The sequence below is a fragment of the Telmatherina bonti genome (genome assembly GCF_933228915.1).
Source record: "Telmatherina bonti genome assembly, chromosome: 19".
Taxonomy (NCBI): Eukaryota; Metazoa; Chordata; class Actinopteri; order Atheriniformes; family Telmatherinidae; genus Telmatherina; species Telmatherina bonti.
In genome coordinates this window covers 11,180,614-11,190,595 of record NC_136617.1, presented here as the reverse complement: position 1 = coordinate 11,190,595, position 9,982 = coordinate 11,180,614, and the positions used below count along the sequence as shown (strand labels likewise).

The 9,982-nt window shown below is 37.9% G+C and overlaps 1 protein-coding gene across 1 annotated transcript; it reads left to right on the top strand.

Annotated features, from left to right (window-relative positions):
• Window positions 1-4,684: 4,684 nt before the first annotated feature.
• LOC306770438 (pro-opiomelanocortin-like) lies at window positions 4,685-6,517 on the top strand (the record flags this gene model as incomplete). Its single annotated transcript, XM_079259293.1, has 2 exons — window positions 4,685-4,807; window positions 6,026-6,517. 2 exons carry the CDS (start codon window positions 4,685-4,687, stop codon window positions 6,515-6,517), a joined length of 615 nt encoding a protein of 204 aa, XP_079115419.1.
• Window positions 6,518-9,982: the final 3,465 nt, after the last annotated feature.

Sequence of the window (9,982 nt, the reverse complement as noted above, 5' to 3'; positions counted from 1 at the left end):
TCTTCCACCAAGAGAAAATTCAGTGGGTGACATATTTATTGGATTACATCTTTTTTCTTTCTCTAGATGTTGTTTCTATTGTATAAATCATAACTCATAAAGACTTAGCGATGAAAACTGAACCACAGAAAGAGTTTTATTAAAAAAGAGTTTGAGGACAAAATGACCCCAGTTCTGATGCGGCTTTCATGATGTCATCTGCTCGAGTCGATCTTTTTCATCTCTCAGTTACCTTTTGATTTTCTACCACACCAATGTTTGTGTGTGTGATCGGCCGAATGAGGCTCAAGGTTGCAGCCTTTCACTAATGTGTTTACATGTACCAGCCTGCGTCCATCAGATGCTCATGTTGTTCCATTACAGGAGAAATGACAAAATAAAAAATAAGTCAAACTGCAAATGTTTTAGAGTTGCTTTGAAAAACATGGTTGACACTGGAGGCAAAGACGCTGTCAGACTGTCATGAACTGAACATTATTATCAGTATATTAGCAAACTAAAAGTACAATTCAAACAGGAGAAATGTGCAATTTTACATTTTCAAGGAGTAAATAAAACTATTTTTTTAAATTAATTTATTTAGATATTCAATCAATTTTCAATTATAAAGCATTTTTCATACACACACATTTACACAAAAAGACAACAAAGTTTGTATGATACAAAGAATATAAAAAAAATTTTAAACTCACACCTTTCTTGGGGTCTGTCTACAGCGGGAACCACCGTGACCGCAGAGACCACCACCACATGAACAGCCCAGATCCAGGCAGGACAGGCCAGATCCAGGCAGGACAGGCCAGATCCAGGCAGGACAGCCCAGATCCAGGCAGAACAGCCCAGATCCAGGCAGGACAGGTCAGATCCAGGCAGGACAGCCCAGATCCAGGCAGGACAGGCCAGATCCAGGCAGGACAGGCCAGATCCAGGCAGGACAGCCCAGATCCAGGCAGGACAGACCAGATCCAGGCAGGACAGGCCAGATCCAGGCAGGACAGGCCAGATCCAGGCAGGACAGCCCAGATCCAGGCAGGACAGGCCAGATCCAGGCAGGACAGCCCAGATCCAGGCAGGACAGGCCAGATCCAGGCAGGACAGCCCAGATCCAGGCAGGACAGGCCAGATCCAGGCAGGACAGCCCAGATCCAGGCAGGACAGCCCAGATCCAGGCAGAACAGCCCAGATCCAGGCAGGACAGGCCAGATCCAGGCAGGACAGCCCAGATCCAGGCAGGACAGGCCAGATCCAGGCAGAACAGCCCAGATCCAGGCAGGACAGGCCAGATCCAGGCAGGACAGCCCAGATCCAGGCAGGACAGGCCAGATCCAGGCAGGACAGCCCAGATCCAGGCAGGACAGCCCAGATCCAGGCAGGACAGCCCAGATCCAGGCAGGACAGGCCAGATCCAGGCAGGACAGCCCAGATCCAGGCAGGACAGCCCAGATCCAGGCAGGACAGGCCAGATCCAGGCAGAACAGCCCAGATCCAGGCAGGACAGGCCAGATCCAGGCAGGACAGCCCAGATCCAGGCAGGACAGCCCAGATCCAGGCAGGACAGGCCAGATCCAGGCAGGACAGGCCAGATCCGGGCAGAACAGCCCAGATCCAGGCAGGACAGCCCAGATCCAGGCAGGACAGGCCAGATCCAGGCAGAACAGCCCAGATCTGGGAATAATAATTAATTGAAAGAATGAAATTTGCAAGGTTTCAGAGCTTCTGGTTCTATTGAGTTTAGTCATGTTTCAGGTCTCTTTCAGCTTAGTTAGTCTTTTTGTCGTGGGGAGGGTGCTGAGGGCGGGGGTGCAGAGTCAAGCAGGTCTTTTCTTTTCATGCGCAGGAACACAGGAGACAAGGACCACAGGGGAAGCTAACACAATGAAGTAAAACCAAGAGGTGAGGGAATAAAGAAACTGAACCAAAACGAGACACAGGTGACACAGATGAACTAACTGAACACAGGTGAAACTAATGTACAGGAACAAGGCTAAACAAGACGAGGACCGAAACACACATCATGACACTTTTTTTTTATTCTGATGGAGACCTCTGTAAGTCCATATTTGCTTCCTGGAACAGTTTTTATTCTCTTCAGCTGTGTTTTCTTAGCTGCTGATAACAGCGCCCGCTCCTCGCTGCTCTTTTGTCCCTCAGGACATCTTATGTCTGCGAAACTTTGCTTCCTGATAGTTTGTTCTTCATTATAAGCAGTAATAACCTTTATTAATAATGATAATAAACTTAATGTTGCACTTCTTCAAACGAATGCCACACAGGAGCAGCAGATTGAAACAAAACAATTTAAAAACAATGAAATGTTTGAGTTTTTAGATAAGATAAGGAAAGGCGCTCTGGTAAAATGTTTAACCAGGAGATTTAAGATGACTGCGAGTAGATTTAAGTGGAAAACCTCTGTCACCTCTGGGTTTTAGGTTCATATGGTTCTAATAGATCAGATGAATAATGAGAGGAAATGACCGTGAAGCACAAAGATCTTAAATTATATTCTCAAACACACCGAGAACTGGTGCAAAGAGGCTAAAATGAAAATTATGTTCTTGTTTTTCTTGCTCCTTTATAAAATGATCTCTGTGTTTTTAAATGTTTTTGTCCTTTCAGTGCAAATATTAATTTATCAACGACAAGCTTCAGCCATTTACTGGCAAAGTTTTGCTTTCAGTGGAATTTTTCTAGTGCACATTTTTTCTTTTTTACCATTCAGCTTCTTTCAAAAAGAGCTTTCTGGTTGTCGACCATATTTCCAGGAAAGTTCAGACTTTCTAAGCAGAGTAATGCTAAGTGTGTGTGTGTGTGTGTGTGTGTGTGTGTGTGTGTGTGTGTGTGTGTCTGTAGGGTAGAAGAGGGGTTTGACATTGAGGTTCAAATTATGATGTGCATTTACAGACAAGAATGAGGGATTGGGGTGAGGCAACGACGTCACCCTACGTCTGTGTGTTTTTGGTCAACAGGTTATAAAGTCAGTCCATCGCAGGATGCAGAAGTAAAGAAACGAGCTCGCCGTGAGAGAGAGAAAACAAAAAGAATCAAGACAAAGAAGAAGAAAAGACTGGTGAGTATTTTTCTTATTTGTTCTTTGTCTTTAAATGTATTCATTTGTTTTATTTTAGATGAGTAAAAGCTTCAAATTTGCAGACCTGATCAGATAAATTGTATCAAATAATAATTAAACAGAGGCTTTGAAGGCGGTTATTTCACAAAAGAAGAAAAACAACAAAACAAAATGGTCATTTCATAGAAAGTATTTTAATCAAACATGAAAACAGTCAAATGTCTCTATCTCACCTAAAATAAAGATGACAAACAACTGGAATGAAAATTAAAGACAAATTTCTGTATGAATAAACATGTCTTCAAAAATTATATTAAAACTCTCCTAAAAAATAAATAAAAATAATTACCTAAATTTAAAAGCATTAAAACACCAAAAACACGACTAAATTCATATTCAAAATCAAAATAAGAAATGAGATAAGTTTAAAATGACAAAAGTAATCTGTAGATACTATAAAATGAACTTGAATGGGAAAAAAAACAAGAAAATAAACCTTAGATCAAACTTTACAAGGTAGAGAATTGTGAATTTCTGATTCAATAAATTGAGCTGCCCTTTCTGAAGAGATGTATTTTTTATGTATCTTTTATGAAATAGAAAAGACAAAAAACTGTTCTTTCCCTTTTTATATTAATACTTAATAATTAATAAAATACTTTTTGCAGCTATTGCAATAACATGAGCTTTATAGTGTTTAGAAATGTTGGTTTTGACTTCTATTAAAAAACACATTTCTAACATAAAAATAGCAAACTAAGCAATAACAGACAGGCTGGAAGATTTCTAAATCTTATTTTTTTCATGGAATAAAATGTTACTGTGTGTACGTTTTATGTTAAATAACACTTTATAAACTCATCTTAATTTGTAAAATCCAAGAAAAAATAGGACATATTATGATTTTCTTTCAGTAGCTTATAAAGACGTTTTTCTGGCAGCATTTAGACACAAACAGTGACAGTTAAATGCTAAATATCCGGTGTTTGCTGCTCTCTCAGTTCTACATGCCGTGCACTTGTATTTCAAAGAAAGATTTGTTTGAAAGCATGTTCCAATAAATCTCCTGTTGCCTGTAAAAATAAATATTTTGTCAAGTCAACTTAAAATCTTTATTTATGCTAAACAGATTTTAACTGTGTATTTTTCCTGATGAAAGTTGGAGATGTGAGAATTCATGCTTACCACAGATGTACAGATAAGATAAGATACACGATACACGATACACGATAAGATAAGATAAGATAAGATAAGATAAGATAAGATAAGATAAGATAAGATAAGATAAGATAAGATAAGATAAGATAAGATAAGATACGGTGAGGTGAGATAAGATGACAATTTTCTTTTCAATAAATTTAATATTCAATGAAGTATTATCACATATTTCTTAAGCAGTTCTTTTTCAGAAATGTTTTTTTTTTTCATTAAAATAATAAAAAAAGATTTTTCTTCAAACTTGACATCCTTATTTAGAGGGAATTTCATTATAAAACCACTGCAAACTGTTGAAATGCTTTATCAAAAGATCAAGTTTTGCATGGAAAATGTTAAAATGTCATTGCGTGAGTCATGATGAGAAGCTTCATTTATAAATCTGCAGCTGGCTGCAGGGAAATGCGTCCTGTGCTGCTATTGGTGGCTGCAGCTGCGGCGGCGGCGGTGGGTGTGGCCAGAGGAACGTGCACTCAGTGTGTGGATCATCCCAGCTGCCAGGAGCTTGATTCTAAAAGCATGATGGTAAATACTCACAAATCTCAACCGATCAAACCTGTAATCTACAAACCACAAACGTGTAGTCCAGTTCCCAGAACTGTAGTGTAAATATTACTAATAAAATAACAGCTGGTGGAAAGTTCAGAGCCAGTTTCTACATATCTGGACATATACAAGTTCAAGAGGGGTGTCATCAGAGGGAACGCAGGAGGCTCTCTGTCTTATTGTGAAACATGTTCAGAGAGTCTGGGCTTATTCCTTTTGTAACTAAAAGTGAGGGTTGATTCCCCTTTCCGATTGTTTGGAGCTTCCAGAAGAAAGCTTGTCCGGAGAAGAAAGGGTAGTGCCACCATCAGTCCTGTGTCATGCCAACAGTAAAGCATCCTGAGACCATTCATGTGTGGGGCTGCTTCTCTGCCAAGACTCTGGGTTCGCTCACAATTCTGCCTAGGACATGAATAAAGATTTGTACCAAAACATGGTTGGGAGGAACGTCTCCCAACCATCCAAGAACAGTTTGGTGAGGAACAATGACTTTTCCAGCAAGATGGAGCACTTGCCATGAGGCAAAAGTGATAACTACGTGGCTTTAGGAACAAAGTATTAAAATTTTGGGTCCATGCCCTGGAAACTCGCCGAACATTAATCCCATAGAGAACTTGTGGTCAATCTTTAAGTGGTGAGCGGACAAACAAAAACCCACAAATTTGAACAAACTCTGAGCATTAATTATGCATGAATGGGCTGCCATCAGTCAGGCTGTGGCCCAGAAGTTACCTGACAGCATGCCAGGGCGAGCTGCAGAGGTCTTGCAAAGGAAGGGTCAACACTGCAAATATTGACTCTTTGCATAAACTTGATGTAATTTTTAATAAAAGCCTTTTTACCTTTAGTAAATGCTTGTAATTATACTTCAGTATATCATAATAACATCTGATAAAAAGATCCAGAAACACTGAAGTAGCAAAGTTTGTGAAAAGCAAAACTTTTAGCCTATCTATTCTATCTGCTGCACACCTCTTTTAGTTATTTTTCTTTTCCTTTTGTTTTCATTCAAAGTTTATTTAAATAAACCAAAAGTATAGAAACAAACTGCAGTATGGCTGCTTTATAAATGACTGGATGAAAACTTCATAATCCAGAGGTGCAAAGCCTGGTTAGTATGAAAAATGAACCATTTTTACTGGAACTGAAATCCTCCTCTTAGACTTGTCTTCCTCTAATTTTCTTCATGTCCTGCAGGAGTGTATCCAACTCTGTGGATCTGACTTGCCTGGTATGCCTGAAAAAGTGCACCTACAACCTCCCCCTTCATCACACCCTCCTTCTCTGTCACCCATTTCCTCCTCCTCCTCACCTCAAGCCAAAGATGTCTACTCCATGGAGCATTTCCGTTGGGGGAAACCAGCTGGAAGAGAGCGTCGCCAGGCTAAAACTTACACTTTCAATTCAGCGGACGAGCTGGGAGAGCTTTTCCCTGGAAAAGGAAAAAAGCGAGAACTTTCCATGGAAACCTTGGCGGCTAAGGATGAGGAGAAGGTGGTCCAAAACGAGATGGAGCAGATTCCAAGCGACGCAGCACAAAACAACAAATACATGATGAAGCACTTCCGTTGGAGCGTCCCCCTGTCGGATAAACGTTATGGAGGCTTCATGAGGAGCTGGGCAGAGCGCAGCCAGAGGCCGCTGCTCACACTCTTCAAAAATGTCATCAACAAAGAAGGACAAAAATAAGAGTGAGAAGGAATGGAGGAGAAACAGGAGACAAATCATGATGTTCTCAGTCAGCAAACAATCCCACAAAACTATGAAAAAGTTTATAACCACCTTTAAAAATAACTCATGACAATCTTCTAATTAAAAAAACATCTGAGTGTTCTTAGTTTTTATTGAGAAATGTTGTTTTTTTCCGTTTATCTATGAAAACAAACCCCCCCCCCCCAAAAAAACCCCCAAAAATTTACAGCATAAAAACACACTAAATGTCCAGAAGAGGGATTTGTTCTCTGTCCTGAAAGTCAGACTCAAACTTATCAAAACACTCCAGCTGTGTTATTTCTAATTTTCTGATTAATCTTCGAATTTCCAAGAAAAAGAACTCATTTCTGTATTCAGTCATGCTGGTCGAACCTGATGTTCGACCAGTGTTTCTCATTTCCAGTCCTCAGGCTCTCCTGCCCTGCATGTTTCAGACATGATCCTCCTCCAAAGCGCCTGAGTCAGATTATTGAACTTCCTCATCAAGTTCTTCGCAGCCTGTTAACGAGTCCTTTATTTCATTCAGGTGAGTTAAAGTAGGGTTGTATATAAAACATGCAGGGCAGGGTGGCCTGAGGACTGGGATCGAGAAACACTGGGTTAGACTGTGTGAAGAGTTAAACATAAAATGTTTCTATTTAGATCAGGGATGTCCAGCTTCATGCTTCGAGGGCCACAATCCTGCAGAGTTTCCATGTAACCCTGCTCCAACACACTTGACTCAAATCAATCAATTATTGCGCAGAACACCACTGTGTGTTGGAGTCATTTACTGTGAGCTCCGTGTGTTGAAATGGGGATACATGAAAAACCTGCAGGACTGCGGCCCTCGAGGACCGATGTTGAACACCATGATTTTAGATGAAAAGCTGAGCGACTGGTTGGACATCAAGGATTCATTTCACCTGTGTTGTTTGTCTACTCCTGCCATTCAAACTGTGACTTGGTTAGTCTTGAAAATTGATGTAGCATAATGCTTTGGAAGGTTTACTGTTAGAAATGATCGGTGTTCAAAACGATCAGTCACTTGTCACATGATAGTAGTGATTTGTGCTTTAGATTGAATTTGATTTATGGAGCAAAAGTATTTTTAATGCTTTTTTGTGTTTCTTTGTAAATAGAGAGTAAAAAAAAGCTGATTGGGAAATATTGACAGTTCAACTTTCACTTTAAAAATCAGCATAAATATACGTTTGAATATCTGTCTTGATTATCTGCGTCCCTGTCTGGTTCCAAAACAAGACTTTTTCTCACAAAATAATAAAAAATTTTCCCAGACATGATGATAGAATCATCATTCCTGATTGATGTAGTCAGAATGATTGGGAAAAATATTACAAAAGTAATCAGTGCATTAACCAAACATCAGTTTTTTGTCTTTGTCAACTAAAATCAAGATTTGAATAATAGCTCTGTTGTCTCGCCCCCCACACCACCCCCACCAAAAAAAAAAAAAAAAAAAAAAAAAGAAGAAAAGAGGTCACTTTCTGGCTCAAAAAGGAGAAGATGAAAATAAATTAGAGGAAAAAAATGCTGAGCCTAAATTTTAGAAACTGTCCTTTCCAAACTAATAGCAACATCATAGTGAAAATATTTACTAACTTATCTGTAGACGCTTTCGGTCTACATAACTTAATGACATGAACTGTTCATGGATTAAAACAAACTTAAATGTCAAGAAAGTTGTAAGAATGAGGAAATGTTTTCTGTTTTATTTAATGTAAATGACTGTAAATGACTTGAAACATAAAGCAATGTGCAAACAGACTATTTCTGTCATGTTTCCACACAATGCACATGTAAATAAACAGGATCTAGCAGATATTCCAGCTAAACAGATGGTTTGATGAGAAGGAATATTGCCTCTTAGTTAGGGTCAAAGTGTGACTCGAACTATATTTATCCAGAAGAACAGAAACACTGGTCTCATTAGACTGAAAGAGAGCGGAGTAGTACCGCTACTGGTCCACTAGAGGGCAGCAACGTCATGTTGATAAAACAGCACAGTGAAGGCTGAAAAACCTGTGGAGGGATGAACTCATTGATTTAATGACTCGTCATTGAAATTTGGTCCTTTTCTAATGACAACAGCTGCTTCTGAGATCTTCACATAATATATATATATATATATATATATATATATATATATATATATATATATATATATATATATATATATATATATATATATATATATAAACCCTGCTTTAATCTGACTTTTTTTTAAAAATAACTATTAAAAGTTATTTTAACGAGAAAGATGAGGCAGAGAAAATTAGACTGTTTAGTTTTAAACAACTCTCTCAAGTTTACTTTTATTCAAAGTTGTGTTTTTTTTGTTTCTTTTGCAACGATTTATAATGATAAATTATGACCGAAACCCTGGCTTAAATATTATTAAAACTTAAAATACTTTAAATGAAAAAATTTTTTCCTGAACCCAATGAAAAATGATCGAGCAATTAAGGCAAAAGTGAGATGATTTGAGCTGAATTTTGAATGACTGGGATCAGAAAGAAATAAAATCAAAGAAACTAGAATGACAAGAATATAGGAAAGAATATAACAAAGTTCTCAAATGACGTTATGATGATGTGACTTTATGAAACTCATTAGACATGATGAAATATGATATGATAATTTTGAACAAACAGTTAATTTCTCTTTTAATGAAACAAAGTAAATTATGTTAAGGTGTTTAGGAATGATTTATAATAATAATAATAATAATGATAATAATATTATTATTAATAATAATAATAAAATAAAAATAAAAAATTTTTTTCATCATCATCTATTGTTTATAACGTTTAGCAAACAATTATCAGAATATTTGTTGCTGTGATAAACATGAACGTTTGACCTGACCTTTGACCTCAGCACTCACTGATTACTTTTTCTGAAACTAAATGATGAAAAAACTGAACTTCAGTTGATACAAATCAGTTGATATAAATGATACAATCTGTGAACAATAACCACATGTTGTAACGTAGGTCATCACATGACTGAAAACCTCTAAAGATACAGCAGAGCTAAGACTTAATCCACTCCTGAAACCTTGTAAACATGGTCTGGTTAGGGTCTTTCAGCAGAAACTGTGGAAGTTTTGATGATATTAATGATCTTTCTCAGCAGAAGGTTGTCCAGTTTCTACTTTTTAAGGTGGAAATTCTTCTAACTTGGAGCTTTTTCTTTCCTCTCGTCCAGTTAAATCATAGAACATTTTAATACTAGAGTAAAAACCAAACCCTTGTTTTAATGAAGATGTCTTTATTGCATAGAAACAGTCAGAGCTCCACTTACCAGAATAATCAGATGTATAATGAGAAAGAAAAGAAAAACACTCGTATGTTAAGAGATTATATGTTTAAATCAATCAGTAATAGTATTAAGGAAGTAAATATGAAGGAAGAGTAAGATCGGACACATAAGACAAGG